At 28.7% G+C, this 20526-nt stretch overlaps 1 protein-coding gene across 2 annotated transcripts in view; it reads left to right on the forward strand.

Moving 5' to 3' along the window:
- The window catches only part of LOC107437900 (ankyrin repeat and fibronectin type-III domain-containing protein 1-like), a 166378-nt gene that overhangs the window by 99431 nt on the left and 46421 nt on the right, over positions 1-20526 (forward strand). For both annotated transcript variants that reach the window (XM_071180013.1, XM_071180014.1), the window contains exons 2-5: positions 15936-16063; positions 18428-18529; positions 19810-19933; positions 20164-20274. In XM_071180013.1, the coding sequence (XP_071036114.1) occupies positions 15936-16063; positions 18428-18529; positions 19810-19933; positions 20164-20274 (465 nt within the window). The remainder of the gene's footprint in view (positions 1-15935; positions 16064-18427; positions 18530-19809; positions 19934-20163; positions 20275-20526) is intronic.

The following is a 20526-nucleotide window of genomic DNA, read 5'->3' on the forward strand; positions in this document are numbered from 1 at the left end:
CAGTGTATATATATATATATATATGTAACCGTAAATGACTGAAATCAAGAGAATGTCGACTTTCACCGATGGCAGTCAACAATCAGATAGTTCCTTTGGTGAATGTCCAAAAAAATTTTATATCCCATTTGATGTTTTATTTACTCGTTGATATTATTATATTTATTCGATATTTTAATAACTGAGGATAGATTAGAAACATCATTGTTCACTATTACCGGTTCAATGCATGCCATACAGTGGCACTTAAATTTAAAATTTAAAAAAAAACATCAGTGTAGAATATACCGGGCAAATGCATGGGCATACCGGCCAGTGGCACTTAACTAGACCTAGTATATAAATTTACCAAAGCGACTATGTGGTTGTGTGATTATCGACATTCACCGGTGGAAGTCGACAACCACCAATTTCGGTCATTCAAAGTAACATATATACCGCAGTCTCTGGATCAAGAGCTGGGGGAAGTGAGTTCAATTCTGACAGCCGATAAAACAACTCGCCTGTATACGCAGCAAGGTGCATATACAAGAGGGTGCATATACACATATCTTGGATTTATTAATCAGAATTATATTTTTGTTTATTAAAATGTCAATACCGAACACTACGGTAATTTTACCCGAAAATTGTTTCTCAACATTTTTAACTTGTGCGATTTTGCAAAATTTGTCATTTTTGTTCAGTTAGACTTTCACTAGCACTTGTAGATTTTCTTACCCGTAATTAAGATTTGCAGTCACTGCAAATCTTAAGTACATGAATGGATGGAGTGATACGTAATATAGCGAAATCTCTTTATTGACATTTTTTGCAATTTTCATAATTAACGTAGATGCATTGTGAAAGAAAACATGATCAAAACTACCCATAACTTGGCAAATTTTACCGTGTTTCTGGCTCTATGCGAACGTTATAATGCTTGGTAATTTTTGTAGAAGCACTTTAGTAATGATTTTGTTAAAATTAGCAATATACTATGGTTTCATAAACTGCGGTAAAATTAAAAAATGCAGTAAACTTAGGCAATTTCATGATACCTTAGAGCAGAGGTCGCCAAAGTGGTCTATATAGACCCCCAGGGGTCTATTTAACATTAGCGGGGGTCGATCTGAGCCAAGGGGTCGAATGGGGGTCAATTCGAACCGGAAGGATCGATTGGTCGAAGGATTATCAGTATTTTTCAGATATGTGACAATTAGAAATAAAAGAAGAAGACTTGGAAATAGATACAGGTAATCTTCAAAAATTGAGCGACGATTTTAAACTGCGTTTTGTTGATTTGGAAAACATTGACATCCCTGATTGGATTATTGTGCCATTTACTGCTCAAATTGAAAACGTGGACATCAACCTGCAAGATGAGCTTGCTGAATTATTATGGGGTTTTGAAGCAAAGACGCTTTTCAAAAATTTAACAATAAGCAAATTTTGGACAAATATAAATATAATGCAAACATATGTAAGGCTTTACGAAATAGTTCAGCCATTTATGATAGCATTTCCAAATTCCTATATGGTTGAAGCCGTGTAAATTTAATCTTAACTAAGAACAGAAATAAATTAAATGTGGAGTTTCGAGGGAATTTAAGATTAAAATTGACCAATTTTGAACCCAATATAACGAACCTAGTAAAAAAAAAAAGAACACCAGGCACACCCATGTCATTGATTAAGAAGCAAGAAATCCGTTGTTACTTTACTTATTATTTCTACTTACTTATAATTACTTATTATTTCATAAATATTAAGGTATTTATATTTCAACATTAATATATTTTTTATATAACTGTAGTTACACTATGTACTATTACTTTAATAAATGTTCAAATAATAAAATAAATGTACAAACACAGTATCTAATAGAGTTTTATTTTAATTAACAGAAAAATACTTTTATGGGGGTCGATGGAGATTTCGAAAATTAATGTAGGGGTCGATGATCAAAAAAGTTTGGCAACCCCTGCCTTAGATCATTGCATAAAAACCATTGATTTAGTTAGATATTCTTTTCAATTTTGAATTTTTGCTAAATGTGTGATAATAAGAACTAGAAGTAAACCAGACTGAATGAGAACCAGAATTTCTTTAAGCCATACGAACGGAAAAATTACCACATGAATGATTTTAATACCGTATATTTCGGTTTTATTAACCAAAATTATTATTCTTTTAACTCGAAATATTATTTTCCATACAGTACGGTAATTTTATGAAAAGTTTCTCTCGTTGTGAGACTATGAATAACTTATTGGTGATGAACAACTGTTTCAAATTCACAACACTGTTAAAAATTTTGGAGTAATGTTGAGCCATAATTTAGTTCAGATTTGATGCAACATCTCTTGATTTGATGCAACATCCGATTTGATGCTCATGCAGATTTGATGCAACATATCATGTCTCTTGATTGATCCATAGTTTTGATAATTTCTGATAATAATTTCTGAAACTCGGTAAACCGATATTTTGGTTCAATTTTAAGCGAAATATAATTCAATTGAGCACCTTATTATAAGTCGCAACATATTTGAACAAAATTATTGTTCAAGGTTCAATAAAACATGTTTTAAAATTGAACCGATTTATCTAAGAATGAAATTTTAAAAAAATGGAGCCTTATAGTTTTAATCAATTTATTCATGCTACTACTCTAGCGTTTATTATTCCATTTTCCATTTTTCTGTCTTCCATATGAGCTAGAAAAATAATGGTGACACAGAAGATGCGTTCCTTTGATTGCTCCTTTCTGTTTACATCAGCTAACTACAAATCCTGTTTCAGTTGTCTCGTTTAACGAGCTAAAATGTCAGCTCTTATCTCAACATTTTTCTTTTTTACTTAAGAGTTGTCTCAGCTCTTTACCTCAGCTGTAATATTGTTTTTTTTGTTTCCCAGTTAGTAAAATGAAAAATAAAATGTGAATAAAAATAAGTTTTTTTTTGTATAACAAAAGCATACCACGCATTAGTTTATAATTTGTTAGAACTCTCTATACATTTTCTATGTTTATTCATGTATGCTTATTAACGTATTAAATATAAAATTCCTTTATATTGGAAAGGTTCAAATTTAATAAAAAAATTACATTAACGAGCATTTCTTTCTGAAAAAAAATTGTGGTCAAAAACTACCAAAATATGATAAAATAGAGATGGGAACACTAAAAATCTCAGCAAAATTACTGAAGCGCTTCATTAATGAATTTAGAACAATTAACAATATAATATGCAAAATAGCTTTCAAAATCTGCAAAAAAAAAATTAAATTGAGTAAAATTTGGTAACCTTTTCATGATATCTTTGAGCATGGCATTAAAACCAATTATTCGGTTAAATATACTTTTCAATCTATCATTTTTTACTAGAAAACCTTAATTTTCGGTAAAACGTTATTATATGACATGAATAGTTTAATTAACATATCTTGTTTGTAATGTAATTATCATGCTGTACGGTAATTTTACCAGAATTTTTTTCTCCAATAGTACTGTTGGCTTCGAGAAATGTTGTAAAAATTTATACGCTACCCTTTTGTGACTATCCATTTCGAGAAATTGATATAAGAATGCATATTGAAAGAAACTTAAGCATTATTTTAGAAAACTACATGTAATATATCCTATCGATGTAATTATCTATAAACACACATTTATAAACACATATCATCTGTAAACACACATTTCTTTTTTTTCTATTGGCTTGACAGCTATTTGTGGGTCAGAGTCTTCCTTAGAACCTTCCTCCATTCTGCTATTTTCTTTGCGAATGTTCTCCAGTTAACAATTCTTATGATTTAAAAATCCTCTACCACACAGTAAAGCCATCTGATCTTAGGCCTACCTCTGAAATTTTTTCTACTTCCCACTATATCCGGGCAAAATGAATAGACTAGGATTCCTTATCAGCAAAATATTCCCCGATTATACTTTATGGCTTTCTTTAAGGTACCAGAATAAGTGTTCCTTCCGCATCTACTTCATTTTGGTGGTACTTTCACATCTTTTTTTATCTGTTATTTCCGAATATATGGAGCCACACTGACCTGGAGCATTGATCAATAAATAGATCATCCTTTTGCTTTTCGTAACGTGACAATTTAAGGAAAATAAATAAGATTGTTTATGACTCTTGGGGTATATGTTACTCAAATCAATAGTGTTTTCTCTTAGCTACAAATAAATTAATAAAAACGAATAAGTATCGAAATTAATTAATGTTAAGTAATAGCATGTATTTTTATTGGCAATTGTGTTACTTGTAACGTAAGCTTACGAACAATAGATGAGTAACAGTCAAAAACTTCTTTTTAGAACAGAATATATACATAGCCACACTGTGAAAAATGGTATAAAGTACTGTCACTTTGGATGTATCAACCTTAAAATTCATTTTTACCGTAAAATATTATAGCGTAATTTTTACAATAATATTTTTTTAAATTAGAGTGATTCAGTGATTTTAATGTAATTGTTACTTTAATTATTTTGTGACGATAAGTTGTAAAAGAACATAGGCTTAGTAGGGAGAGAAAAAAGACAGTTAACAGTCAGGTAATATTTTTTTCCATATTGTACTTTTAATTTTGAATTATTAATCGAGGAACAACATATTTTTCTTAAATCTGCTTCTTTTGGAGGAATTTTAATATGCAAATAACAGTAGCTTATCACTTTCCCTACAGTTCTGTTACTTTTTATTTGAAAAAAAAGGATCCTCAAAAATGTTTTAAATTGCTTTCTACCGTAGCTAAATATTTTAAACACACTACTCCAGCTTTTAAATCTAAAACTAAGTTTTACATTAGGACATATTTTACAATAATATAAAGCACATTTGGAAGACAAAAAAATTGCTAATAGCAGTATTTTACTGCAAGAAACTTTTACAAGATGAGCAGTGACAAATTATTGGCAGGAAAATCAAAAACCCAACTAAGGCCATCGCATCAATTTGAAAATATAATAAAAAGTTTAGTGATAAAATTTATTTTGTTTTTTGAATCTAAAGTTTAAATTACATCCTCCTGTTCTTTTTATTTTCTCCATGTTGCAATAAAAGTTTAATCTGCAAATAAATAAAAATGTTACCTTTAAAATGTATTATACAATGGTCAAAGATTCAGCAAAGCTATATTTAATTGATTAACACAAGAATTCAGACATTTCTGTTAAACCTATAACTTCGTTTTAAATTTAGATTGTTTTATATATATTTCTATATACTTATGGTGTCAACTGCTGTAATGGACACGTGCATAATGTTCGTTCGCCAGGAATTGATTCTTGGCTTCACCTTTGTCACATGGTATCCGACGATAATTTCGCAGCTTTTGGAGATTCGCAAAGTATAAAGAGTTTTTGGAGATTAGCGGTATATACATCAGATGAAGTTGAGAGGGAGGGACGATGAACTCGAATAGTGAATTGAATCATTTAACTAGAATCACTGATCCGAATCCCATGATTTGTACCTCTTGATTCGAATCAGGGATCCAAATCACTTGATTCGAATAGTGATTTGAATTATTGATCCGAATATTGATTTGAATAATTTGCATCGAATATCTGATCTAAATCGCTTGATTCCAATCATCGATCAGAATTACTGGATTTGAATCACTACTCCGAATCACTTTATTCGAATCAGTGATGAGCACGAAGATTGTGGCTTCTCAATTTCTCGACTAACGACATGATTGTGGAAGTGTGGTGATAGGCGTTTGCGTTAAATGGAGAAGAAGACAACAGAAACCTTTTAAAACATAGAACGTTTCCTACAAAAATTAGAAAACTAAAAATAAGAAGCAAAGTTTTCTTTTTACAAAGAAGACAGTATCCGGAAGCGAAAAATATAGTATCCGGAAGCGGAAGAGAAAAATTACAGTGGCTGAGAATGGTAAATCAGGATAAAATGCTTTCCCGTGTGTGTTAATGGAGAGGTGAAAAGAAACTAATGTCGTTAACAAGGCAATTAGCATTGATAAGAATAAAACAAGATTAAATGGCATCATGATAAGCTAGTGTGACTAGGGTGGAAATGATATTGGCATTGTGGAAGCTATATTTATGTCCAAGATGTCAACAATGTGCAATAATTGAAGATTTTTCAAGGTTTTGATAACGCATGGGTAGATCGAGAAGTGGTTAAAGGGCTTGGGAGTTAACAAGTGGAGAAATATAGCATCGAATAGAACTAGATTGGGTAAACTGACTGAGACTTCTTTGGACGGTAACTGGCTGCAAGAAGACGAAATCGTATCTAAAAATTATCAATTAATGCACATTGGTGGAATCTCAGGTTTAAATCCAATTTCGACAATGGCAAACTTATATCCACACCAGTCACATCAGCTCATCTTGATACCTTTGAAACTTGTTTTATACGCATGAATGCTGATTCCCTTGTTGACGACATTAGTTCCTCAACACTCCTTCATAACGCGTGGAAATGCATTTTACCCTGATTCGTCCCTCTCGGCCACAGGAGTTTCTCTTGCTCTGTTTATAAACTTTTTTTCCGTCTCGGCTACTGAGTTTTTTCAATTTTTGTTTCTCACCTCTATTTTTCGTTGGAAACTTTAAGTTTTATGTTTCAAATCGCTTTTGTTTCTTTTCATTCAAGTCTGGAAAGTCTTGAACGAGCTCTCACTTCTCAATGAAATGACTTAGCGAGGGGAAAACATTTATCTACTTTTTTGACAGTGAATACATTCTTTAAAAATATTAGTAAACGTAATAATTTAGTACTCAAACATTATTTAATTTCACTAATTTTTCAGTGAAACATTCATCTGTTTTTTTAATAATAAATATACTCCTTAAAAATATAATTAAATATAATAATTTGCTACTAAAACATAATTTAACTTTCACGAGTTTTTCAATAAAATATTTATCTATTTTTTTCACAGTGAATAGAATCTTTAAAAATAGTTGTAAATGGAATAATTTACTACTAAAACATTATTCAACTTTTTCTGAACAAAGAAATTTTAAAGTAAAATTTTAAAGAAAAAATGTCTTATTATTTTAAAACTAATATTTAAAAGATATCCTTTAGGATCTATAATATATTTAAATTTGTACAATTTAAAAAGTATCATCAAAGGTATTGAATCTTATCGTAATTGGTTGGTATTTAGAAGTAAATCTAGCAATACTGCGTCTATTATAAACTGCAGTTTAAAAAATTTCGGAACGAATTTCGCAAAAAAGTACCAGCACTCAAGGTGCCAGTTCTTTTTTACCGTAAAATCAATTTTTTACCATAAAAGTTCAACGAACGAAAAGTCTGATAATCCGTAATATTTATTTTCAAGTCCCGGAATCACTGTAATTAAATAAATATAACTGTAAAAATTAAGGTAGGAATTTTTACGGTAGAATCAGATTTCACGAATACTGCACTCACGGTGTTAGTATTTTTTAACTTAATTTTAACAGAAATTTTTTAGAGTGTAGAAGTGGTAGTCATCTTAGTCTACTTATGTAGCAGAATAAAGCTTATACTCATTGGATAAATATTTAACAGACACTAATTATTTATGTATTACCTTTTTCTTAAAAAAAATGTGATAAAAAAACCATTTATGGAATTAAGAGTAAAAATTTGTTACATTTTAGATACATTTCTTATCATGGAGAATGATTCGAAGAAACTTCAAACTATAATCCGATTACGAATACGCATTTCGAATTCAACATAGTGACAACTCATAAAAGTGAAGTTTAGAGTGCTGAATTAAATAAATGCTGCAAGATATGTAAATTGAGTTCACTCAGGCAGAGAGCTTTATTTTAATTTTAAATGAGGAAACAAAATGGCTATTTTAGCTTTCCTCTTTGCGGTAATTTTTTTATTCGTTAAAATTTCGCTCGCGAAAACTATTTCAACCCAAAAAAGGTTAGAGAGAATCTTTCTTTTTTTAAATTTCAATCCTTGCTAACTGTAGCTATATATATATATATATATATATATATATACATATATATTAAAGAAAGTTCTTAATTCGTTTAATTAAACGTTTTTTAAAAAGTTAACATTAACAGATTTTACTTATCTTGTACTAAAATAATAATGAAACTAGTTTAAATACATTTTGTTAAAAAAATTTTTTTTTTTTAGTTTTCCTTGTAGCATTTAATGATAGCAACTTTTTTGTTAGCATTTAAATTACAAGTTATAACAATTCATAAATTCAGACCTAATTACGAACTTCTTTATTTTATATAATATATAGTTTTAAACAAAAAGAAGTTTATTTTATAATAATTTGTTCTCCACCAAACGCAAGACAATCGATTAACTAGATGAATAATAAATATAGTTTCTTTAATGTTTTTTTTAATCAATTAAGTTTCATTTGCGCCTTACACAAAAAAACACCTTTCGACGGATTTTTCAAACATTTCAAATAATTTCAAAGATTTATTACTAATTAGAAATTTTTTAACATGCAATTAAGAATTATTAATTTTAATTATATATAATAAAGAATTTTATGAACATTGTAAATAAGCCAAATTTTCTTGAAATTAAGAGATACAGAAACAGAACCTTTAAAGAGTAAATTAATGAATTGTCTTAAATTTCCAGAACTCATTAAGTTTAAAACAGCATTTGTTTACGTGGAAAATGCATTTTGGCTACATTAAGTATTATCTGTGATTAATGAATAAAGTTTTCTTGTGAAATATCTGAATTCATAACAAATCGAATATTGATTTTGAACTTTCTCGAATACTCCTTTCAAAAATGAGTTAAAGATAATACGTGGCAAATTTTTGTTTTTGCTTGTTCACAAATATTTAACATAGTGTGCAGTAAAATTGTTAGCACTCATTTCTAAAAATAAAAAAATATCTTTCGTGCAATTTGTAAAACTAATTATAAAAACTAATTATTTGTCAAAATATATTTCTTAATGAAATTTATGTAAAATTTTAAATCAAAAAGCTTTATTAGAAGATTTTTCTCTGTGAAACAGAAGAAATCAATTCTGGTAAAATTATTATATAATTGGTAATAAAATTTCTGGTAAAAAAAAGCCATAATTCTAGTTAATGAAACTAAATTCTATAGTATATAAGCCATGAATTTTGTATTTTTTCTGTTTATATAATAACAGTTTACCGGAAATTCCGGTTTTCAAAATTCTAGTCTTTTTTACCATATATTTAGTAAAAATAGTATGAGACAGAGAAGTATATTTAAACTAAATAATGGATAAGCCATGATATAATGACTTTTAAGTCATGATAAAATCAACAAATTAAACCAGTTGACGAAATTTTATCACACATTATAAAACCATATTTTATTGTTAATTTTAAAAACATCATTACTTAAGCTCTTCGGTAAAAATTACCAAGCATTTTGACGTTTCCATAGAGCTAGAAACACGCAAATTGTACCATATCCTGGCAGTTTTGACCATGCTTATTTTCAAAGTGCATCGCTGATTATGAAAATTGGAAAAAATACCAATAAGGAGATTTCGCTATTTTACATATCATTCCATACTTTGTGTAAGGTTTGAAGTAACTACGCATGCGCATCGTAAGTCAAGAATGTGTTCTCGTGCTTGTGAGAACCTAAATAAACAAAATAAAGAGATTTTGTAGAAGTTAAAAATGATCCCGTTGTAACTGCACGGAAAAAATATTCTTGTAAAATTACCGCAATGTAGTAATTACATTTCTAGGAAAAATATAATTCTGGTTATTAAAACCAAACTATACGGTATTTAAACAATTCATTTATTAATTTTTCTGTTCATATGGTTACAGTCTGACGGAAATTCTAATTTTCGAAATTATAGTACTTATTACCACACATTTAGTAAGAAACACAATTATTTGTTGTTCTCATAGAGTCAGAAACACGGTAAATTTCATAACTTGTAACTTGTTTTTTTTACAAAAACAAGTTACAAGTTTTTCAAATAAACTTGCTTTTTTAGTTAGGCGATTCTCTCTTGAAATCATAAAGCTTTATATTCTTTATTTTTCATGTAAAATACTTTGTACTTTTTATCAAAAAAAAAAGCTTTATTCTCTTATTTATGCATTTAAGGAAGAAGAAAAAATGATCAAAAAGAAACAATATACCAATGTTTGCGATATGAGAAAATAAAAATAAATAAAAAATTCTCTAAAAATATTCAAACTAAGTAATTAGCATCGTATCGAAAAATGGGCGAATCTCTATCAATAATTTATTTTTTCATTTAGATCCGTAAACACATGCACATTGTAAAATTGTATGAACGATAATGACAAAATATTGCGAAAAACTTTTTGCTATAGATTTTCGATAGACATAATTACTATATTCATAAAATAACAATTCGGTTGTTGTTCGGTATGCAATTCTATTTGGAAAGTAAAAAGGCAGAAAAAAATTTAAAAAAAAGGATTTGAAATAAAAAAATAACAATTATCGAAATAACTGATTTGATAGAAAACAAATACCCACATATGAAAGCAATTACTTAAATTTATTAAATGCTTTTTAAGTTTCTTATTTTAAAAATATCTCTATTGTAAAAATAATCTAAAAAAGGAGATGGAATCAATTAAATAAATGATGCATCTTAAGGTAATAATTTATAGCAAATAATTTTTTTAAGTACTACTTTTAAGACTATATATAAGTTTAGCATAAAAGACCCTTTTCAACACTTTTTTTCAATAATGCTGCTTATATATATAGGACAAGGGACATTGATGATTGTTTTCCCGTTGTATATTATTTTGCCTGTAACTTTCAGAATGTGGTAAGGACTTAAAACAGTTTGCAGAAACGTGTTAAAGACTGAAATACTTGACAACTTGCTCAGAATTTCTGTAAATTAACACCTCCCTGTACAGTTTAATTGTGAGCATAAAATTGGTACATGACATTTAAGTAGTAACGAAAGATGATTCAAATACGAATAGTTGTTGAAAGTATTTGCAACATTTTTGCTGTCTTAATTTTCTGATATTTTAAGTATTTCAATTTGTTTCCATGTTTTGTGGTTAACATTGGAACTATTGAAAAAATTTCTATCATTAAACTAATATCAGCTTTTTTTTTAGTAAAAATCTGGTTAAATTTTTTTATTTTCCTTATTCTTTTATGGATTTGGGTACCAAAAATTTCTGTATGCCACGTTAGCTTATATTTAAAATTATTTACGTTTCTCATTTAAATAGAGGCAATTAAAAATTTAAGTTTGACTAGTACACTATAAGAAATTCTAGATCAAATTATGGTAAAAAAATTCTGGAACTAAAAGTACTAAAAATGCAGTATCCGTAAAATCTATTAATAGCGTAAAATTTTATTTCATTATTTTTACAGTAATGTTCGTTGAATTGCAATTATTCAGTGATTTTACAGCAAATATTACTGCAAAAGTTACGGTATGTCAGATTTTTTGTTCCGTAATATTTACTACTGACTTTATGAGAGTACTGACATCCCGAGTGCCGGTATATTTTACTGTAATTTTTACAGTAATATTTTTTCAATTACAGTAATTCAGTGATACAATAAAAATTACGGTATATCAGATTTTTTGTTCCGTAATATTTACTACTGACTTTATGAGTGTACTGACACCCCGAGTGCCGGTATATTTTACTATAATTTTTACAGTAATGTTTTTTTAATTACAGTAATTCAGTGATACAATAAAAATTACGGTATATCAGATTTTTTGTTCCTTAAAACTTTGTGGTGAAATGGATTTTATGGTAAAAAGTACTAGCAGCCTCTGTGCTGGTATTTTTTAACCAGAATTTTTTTAGTGTACTTTAGGAGGGGAATTTCATGAGATGTTATAAAGAATAAATTGTCCTAGCGAAGTCCAAGCCTAGAGCGTAAATAAAGCATACAAAGTTTTTTTTTCCATATAAATACGATTTCTTTCTTAATTAAAGTAGAAAAAACGAGATTTTTATGACACTTAATTAAATTAAGTTCCAGCATTATTTGATTAAATTTCGAAACAACTTGTCTCCAGTATTTTATTCTCTATTCTGAAAAAAAAATGTTTGTGAAATATTCCAAAAAAGATTTATTTTTTATAACATGAAATATATAAACTAATAAATATGATGAATTTCACGCTGTGGAAAACATTTGGCTTTATATGCAATCGAAATTGCTCTCGTATTATTGATTTATTTAAATAAATTCTATTTGCAAAAATGCAATTCAAAGCATTTAAAGCAATTCCAATTAAATAGTTTATTCATTTACCTTTCCGAAATATATATAAAATCATTTTTTCATTATTTTAGAACCATTTCTTCATTATTTTTTCATTAAGTTATTCGAAATCTGAGGCAGTTTTGATCAAAAGTTACGACCAAAGACGAATTTTGAAAAGATCATTAAAATTAATTACATAGCTATATAAAAAATACGATTTTTTAATATAAAGTTTTGTGTAATAGTTATACTAATTTGAATGCAATATTGTTAAGATAATAGAATTTAAACAAGTTTTAACTTTCTCTGCATCTTTTTGTACAAGTTCTTTTTCATTATTAATCATTTTTTTTTTAAATGTGAATTAATTTTTATCAAATTTTAAACCTATATAAATTATTAATAAGTTTTATAATAATAAATGTATTTTTGCATTCAATGCATCGTATCTTGGGTTACTGATTCTGATTGAAGCAAATTTTATTGAAAAGCTTTTAATCTATTCGTCATGTGTACAGTTCTTCATATTTTCTATTTTCATTGAAATATGTTGTTTTTTTTCAATACAGTTTCTCAGTTTTACGTATTTTAACGTACAGAACGCAGAATAAAAAATGGTCCACCCTGAATAACTTTTGATTAAATAATTGGATCTTCACGTTCTGGAGCTCAATCGTAATGACTCGAGGGGGTGACCTCAAATATTATAATTAATAAGTGAAAACGAAATTTCAAGTTACGACATCAATCACAAAAACATACTATCCCAGAATAAACACACCTAATCTGACCATGATCATACCTTTAAAAATCTAACTTTTTTGAAAATTGAAATTTTCAGGAAAATTTCCACCAATTTCGCTCAAAGTTTGCACATTTTATCATGCAAAATTATATTCTTAAAAGTGATGTAAAAAATTGCATACCTTACAACTCAAATTTTTTTCGAGTATAATTCAGTAATATCAGGTATTTACAGAAAACAATGCAAATTAATAAATATTTACTATAAGTCATTTTTACATGAAATTATTTGTGGCTAATCCAATTTTGTAACTGAGTGCCAAAATTTTTTAATTCGCTTAAAAAGCTCTCGAGATTCACCAAAATATTCAAAAATTAAAATTAACATTAAAGGGTCCAAACTTTGGAGAAATCTCCGGATCAAAGTAAGGTGACCATATTTCTCAGATTACGGGTACCCCTTATATTTTGGGGTCAGAAATCTAAATCCGTCGAAAAAAAAGGTAAGTTTGTTCAGATAAAGTACGTTTTTGTGTCTGATTTCGTAAATAAAAATATCGTCTGCAATTATTAATTAGCATATTTATGGTCTATCCCTCGAACTATTATGGTTGAGTCCTTGAACGTGAAGATCCTATCGTTAAATAAAAAGCTATTCAGGGTGGTCCGTTTTTTTGGTGCATTGTACATAAAGAAAAATATTCCATTAAATTTACCGTACTGTATAGTAATGTCATTTCTGGTAAACAATAATTCTAGTTATAAAAATAAAGAATGGATAAAATATTGAATCCATTCAATTGTTAATTTCCATTCATATCATTTTAAAGATAATGGTTCATCGGAAATTATGGTTTTCAAAATTACAGTTTTTATGACTACACATTTAGCAAAAAGTACGAAACTGAAAAGTAAATCTAAACGAATAAAAGTTTTTTTTATACCAGGGTCATAATAAAATTACCAAATTTTACCACTTTTACCAAATTTTATCACTATAAAATCATAATTTATAATAAATTTTGTCAAAACCATTAGCAAAGTTTTTAGGTAAACATTCTTTAGTTCTATATGTTCCCATAGAGCAAAAAATGCGCAAACCATATTCTCGTAGATTTGAACTAACAAACTAAGTAAACTATTTTAATTAACATGAGTGACACACTTCCAGAATTACCTTCTCTTTTATTATCAGTTTTAATGCGACATTAATTTTTTAAATATACATTTTAGCCTTTTAAAATTTTAATTCTAAATTTAAAAATAATTTTTTTTCCTTATTATGTTAAAAAAAAGATGTTTTAAAAAAGAAACGCAAGGGGAAAAAAGTGTTTATTATTACTTTTAAAAAGAGGAATAAAAAGGTTAAAAATGGATTGAAATAAAACAAAACTGCTAACGAAGAAAAAAAAAAGAAAACATAAACAGAGAATTTAAAATAATTTTTTTCAATAGAACAGCAAAACAAATCGCAGTATTTTTTAGTAAAACTGAGTTTTTTCTCTCCCTAATTATAAATTCTGCTCTGAATTCTGCTCTTGAATTCTGCCTTGAATTCCGCTCTTGAATTCTGCCCTGAATATTTCAGTGTTGTCTTGTAATTCCTTGGATTGATCCCTTTTTCAGTTAACGTGTTTTTGAACATGGTACTCTCACCATAACATGTTTTCTTTCAGTTTCAATCTGCATCTCTACAATGTAAAAAAAATTCGTGTATCTGAACACTAAAAATAGTGACAACTACTTTGCACCAAAGTTATTTTCCACTGCACAGAAATCCAAGGATTATTCCTGGGGCTGTGAAACACTTAGAATGCTCTTTTACACTATTTGGTGTCAAATAGGCGCCACCAACCAGGCATGTTTGTTATTTAGTAACACTAAAATGTATAATTAAAGTAATATATGATGCACATAAGAGGCAGATAAGTTATTTTTATGAGACAATATAAAGTAAGAATAATTAATTTTGGTTGCATAAATGCACTAATTCTTAAAATAAGTGATTAACTCAATGTTATTAAATAACACATGCGCGTAACAGAGAAATTAAAAAGACCGATTTGAACTAGGCTTAACAGAGCAGGAGTCGATAGAAATTATACATGAAAAAATTATTTAATTCTGTTTACAGAGAAAGACTTGAAAATCAAAATACAAATATCTTTATTATGCAACTAAAATTATACATACATATTTTTAAGGACGAACTTCAGTTTCTGCAGTTGAAAAACATTAATTTGAGATAACCGTAAACACTGGCCAACTCGTTATCCATTGTAAACATTTACAGATGAAATAAAAAGGCGGCGATATTAGAGATTTTGGAAACGAATATATTTAATGTATGGTGTATAGACGAGTGACATTGGTGCAAACTTTTTGAATTTTCAGTATTTTAAGCTTTAGCGCAACCTTTAAGTTGTATATGAAAGCTCAACCAACTTTTATGATTGTTAAACAAATTTTGAATTACATACATAATCTAATCTTACCGTGAAGAATTATCTATGCTTTTGAACAGACAATTTGCTGCATTTTTTTCACTTAGATGAGAATTATCCAAATCACTGCCTTATTCTCCGTTTTTGCAAATTTTTATGAGCCCAAGTAATGCACTATTGGAGTAGGTTCTTAAATATTAAAAAATCAACCACAAACTCTTTTCATTTTCACAAAACTGTTTCTTTTCTCCGTATTGACGTTTTTCACCCTTTTCAAAGTAAGTATAGAAAACGTTGGCCTTAGATTAAACTTGACCTAACAATCATGAGTAACAGTTGCAAGCTCAAAGCAGCTATAAGAATAGCATATTATTCGCAAAAAGTACCATTTCATAATATGACGAACCCTTCGAGAAGCAGCCTCAATTGTTCCTGATTCATATCAGTATTTTCTTAAAAAATTTTTATAATGTATTAATCTCTATGGCTTTGATATATATTGAAACAAACACTAATTTTAACAGATTTTAATTTTATTCTTTAGGCGTAGTCACCTTGATAAAGCCCCGAGCAAAAAGAAACCACCATTATTAAGAGCAAGAACTTTACCTGCCATAATATGCCCTAGTCTCAATATTATACAAGCACAACTGGAAGCAGATGTCACAAGAGGTAAAAATTTCTTCAGATTGTGTGCTATAACTAAAACTTATTAAGTTATGCATTTTTCAATTAAAAATGCTTCAATAACTTCATAAATAGTGAGTATAACAAGACTCCTAAATAATACGATCATTTAAAAAAATCCAAAGGGATAATATCTATTTTTGCTAGTGCTTATGATATCAATAAACGAGCTCAGGAATGATTTGGGTTCTTTCTTTTTGAACCGTGTTTAGGATTTCGCATTTAACTATGCTTTCTGGCTTGTCTGTATATGAAACATTTTTTAACCCATTCTCTGTCAGCGTCGCATCTCATATGTTTAGCGTTTTTGCTCCCGTATGTTTGGTGACGCGTGCCATGAACCGAAGAGAATAATTGCATCATTAAAATTGAATTCATCTTTACGTACACGTCTCCTTAAATCCAGCGATTATTTTTGTATTTCTTAATATTGCTAAGAGATGGCGCAACCAGTCCTACTTTCCTTACATATTCTTTGAGATTTCCCACCGTGAATTGAAATCAAAATCATTTTCTACTTTCTGTTATTCAGATTTCTATTCTATTATTTCTATATTGTCTTTTTTCTGGGCCGGATATTCGAATAAAAATCTGACAGAGTAAACTATTATATGGAGAAAATAATTCTAATAAAATTAGCGTACAGTATGGTATTAACATTTCTGGTAAAAAAAATTAAAAAAACCCATTAAGAACAAAACATAAGGTATTTCATATATTTTGGTAATTTTGCAGTTCATATGGTACCGGTTTGCTGAGAATTTTATTTTTCAAAACAGTAGTTCATATAATACCACAGATTAAGTAAAAAATACGATAAATTTTACCGACTAAATTATTTATAAGCCATGCTCCAAGGGATCATGATAAAATTATAACCGCATTCACCAAATTTTATCAAATATTATAAAACAATGTTTTATTCTTAATTTTACCAAATTCATTACCAAAGCGTTTCGGAAAATCAACGGAATGAAAGCTCTTTCCTTTTTAAAATTGACTTATTTTTAGAGGATAAAAATAAATACGTTCCTGATTATTCCCAAATGTTTATAGAAGTTGTAAGACTGTTTGTTTAAAGTTTGCAGTTGATATTTATAATAGAAATGAATCAATACGAATTACCAATAAATCAATGCCAGATACTTTCTTTATCACAGTAAACTTAACCACATATATGACATAAGCGAATATTTATTAATTCTTACTGAATAAATTCCTCTTAAAACATCTACACAAATGCTAACTTGAAACTTATGAACCAAATTCAGTATTATTTAGTCGATAGGTCAATTTATAACTTACCATAACCATTCTAGAATCTGAAATATAACACATCCAATCCAAGGAAAGAGCAAAACTAATAAATAAGTAGAATAACTGAAATAAATTATTTCCACAGTTCCAGTTTTTAATCTGAGTAGTTCACTGTTTCCCCTATCACGAATTAAACGAGAAAGCTCGAGAACATATTAATGACACATATGAAGGTGTTACTTCCTCTCGCTGACATGAACTCAACATTTAGTGAGAAAGATTCGCGTGAGTTCCTCTAATATCATGAAATCTTATTTTGCTATAGCGACTAAATGAAGCATTAAGAGAACACAGTACCTTTAGGATCGGATTATTACAGTAGCTATTCGTTCCACTAAACTATATATTTTTTCTTAACTCGTTCAACGTATATGGGTTCTTTTGTAGCTAGTGAAAGTTGCTAGATGTTACATTTTACAGCTTCGTGATAAAAAAAAAATCCTGTGGAACAGCGAGTTTAGATTTTTTGGTAGGCTTGTCTAAGCTTAATGCACACAACAACATGCTTCGAAATACTTCTTAAATGAGAAAGTGTCTTTTTTATTGATTTCATTCTAACGTGGTATTTCAAAAAGAGGTTCAGCTAGTAAAAATATTATAAAATATTATAAAAATATTATATGCCGTTTATACTTTTGCACAATGTTATAGTATAATTTTATGCCGTTTATACTTTTGTATTGTTGGTATTTTTCAGAAAACGTAGAAATAATGATTTCATTGCACAACAAAACCTTTAGTGTTTTCTTTTAATTATGATTATTTTTTTAATAGTTTCATTAATCCTGTAACTACACGACTAAATGCTTGAAAATTACTTAAATTAGTCCTTAGAATGTGTGTTTCATATTTCATAGTGATCAATTATTAAAAAGAAGAATATTTTGGATGTGAAGTGTCCAATCTTTCCCACTTAACTCAAAAATATATTTAAAATTCCAGTTTTTTTAATTTTATGTTATAAACCATGTGTTTTTGCAAAACATGATATTCATTTTAAAACCTCTTTTTTGTTACTTTTCTTTCATTCAGATACTAGTCAAGATATTCACGGACGCGCAGAAGGTAAACCCAGGCGTCATTTTTCTGGTTCATCCGCAAAACAACCAAAAACCCTAGAGTTTGACAGAGAGCGTAAGTATTTTCAGATTTTGTATCAGAAAAAATTTCACACATAAATTCTTCCGCAAAGCTCTTTATTAAATTTCATAATTTCAAATCATGAATTTAGACAAAGGGAAATAAAAAAGGAAAAACCATAACAAATTCTTAACGACTTATTAACGACGAAGGTGCTGAAATAAGTTTTGATAGATGAATAAAAACCGAACGATAATTCCTATAAACACCTCTAAGTTTCATCCGGAAATCCCATGGGTTTTTATTATTTTAATCTCGCCTTTTTTATCGGTATCTCATCACTTAGTAACATGTTTGATTTTAAATTGCTTAAATCTTCACTTACGATCTCTAATAGGTATTTTTTTAAATTTTATTTGTCAAAAAGCGTAAATATCTACGAAAGACGATGATTATAGAAACGCTTTGCATGAATGTATAAATTTGTTTGTAATGAATGAAGTATCTCTTCTGAAGTTAATAAATTGAAATCAAACATACAAATTTAAAGTATGGTGTGCGGAAAAAGAAAAAAAAAGTGGTTCACCCTGAATAAATTTTGATCTAATGGTAGGATATTCACGTTTTAGGACTCAATCTTAATGGTTCGAAGGGGTGATGTCAAATATGCTAAGTGCAGACGATATTTGAAGTTACGATATCTGACACAGAAACGTACTTTATCTGAATAAACACACAAACTGTTTTCGCTGGATTCGGATTTCATACCCCCAAAATGTAGGAGGTAGCCGCAATCTGGAAAATATGGTCCCAATAGTTCGGTTAGGAGAGGTCTCAGAAGGGAAATGTGTCTTTCAAAACAGACCCATTTCTTTTTTCTTCTCAAAAAATTACCATATACTATTAGGTTCGTAAACTTCAAAATATATAGTAAGTATTTTTGTGAATTAAGCATATGCAACGTATATTTACTACATTGCGAAGTACAAATTCATGGAAAAATAATTTTCATCCAGTTAAAAATTTATTATAGTTAAAATAATTGCAGTTTCAAATATCTGTTTTTGCATTTCGTAAATTCCGTCTTATGCAAATTGAAATAATTATTTTCAATATATGATGCTGAGATATTACACATTTTTCTTTAAGACAGAATTTATCTTCAGACAATGTTTACTATAATTTAAAATTGACTGGGCAGTTTTTATGGTTTTAAGATTTAGAAACGAAAGATGATACATAATTTTGGATAGTATCATTTTTTCATTTGAAAGCCGTAATAATTTGTTTTTATATGAATTTTGAGTCGTTACGTTGAATTGCTTTTTTTGCAGATGATTACCTGGATCCAGATTTTGAACCAGCCAAATCTCCTTTGGGTTCTCCTCGAGCGAGTGTTACTTCTGTAACTTCCAGTACATCAACGCAATCAGCAGGAAAAGAATCTTCAAAACAAAAGTATTATTTATTCCAAAAGTTTAAATTTAAACAACTTCCAAATTTTACTGTTAAATGAGGATAGTATTGTTCCATTAAATGCCAATGTATATTGCCACTGTGTTTGTTTTTTGCATGTTGCAAAAAAGAAGCTAATAAAAATGAATTTATTGTTCTTTTTTAAATGTTTAATGAAGTATTAATGCATTTAAAAAAACATAAATGGCTTCCATGGAGTGTGTTATTTGTAGGTATGAAATCACGAAAGCAGGATTAGCAAGATTAGCAAAACGCCTGACTTCGAAAGAAAAATCCTCCACCAACAAAACAGTGCAGCAGTTCCCATCTATAATTCCTAATATGTAAGTAAACACATAATTACATTGCTAAAATACTGAAAATCATTTTTAATTTCAACCCCGTAAGGAAACCCATTTTAGGCTTAAAACAGGCCACGATTGCTTATCAGAACATTTATATAACATAAAAATTCTTCCCAGCAAAGCATGCCCAATTTGTGACACAGGTGTATTAAACTCTGATCGCCTCTTGTAGTGCAAGGGACTAGATAGGATCTCCCAGAAAAGTGGGAATGTCACTAAATTGTATTGGGA

Source organism: Parasteatoda tepidariorum, chromosome 4 (assembly GCF_043381705.1).
Source record: "Parasteatoda tepidariorum isolate YZ-2023 chromosome 4, CAS_Ptep_4.0, whole genome shotgun sequence".
Taxonomy (NCBI): domain Eukaryota; kingdom Metazoa; phylum Arthropoda; class Arachnida; order Araneae; family Theridiidae; genus Parasteatoda; species Parasteatoda tepidariorum.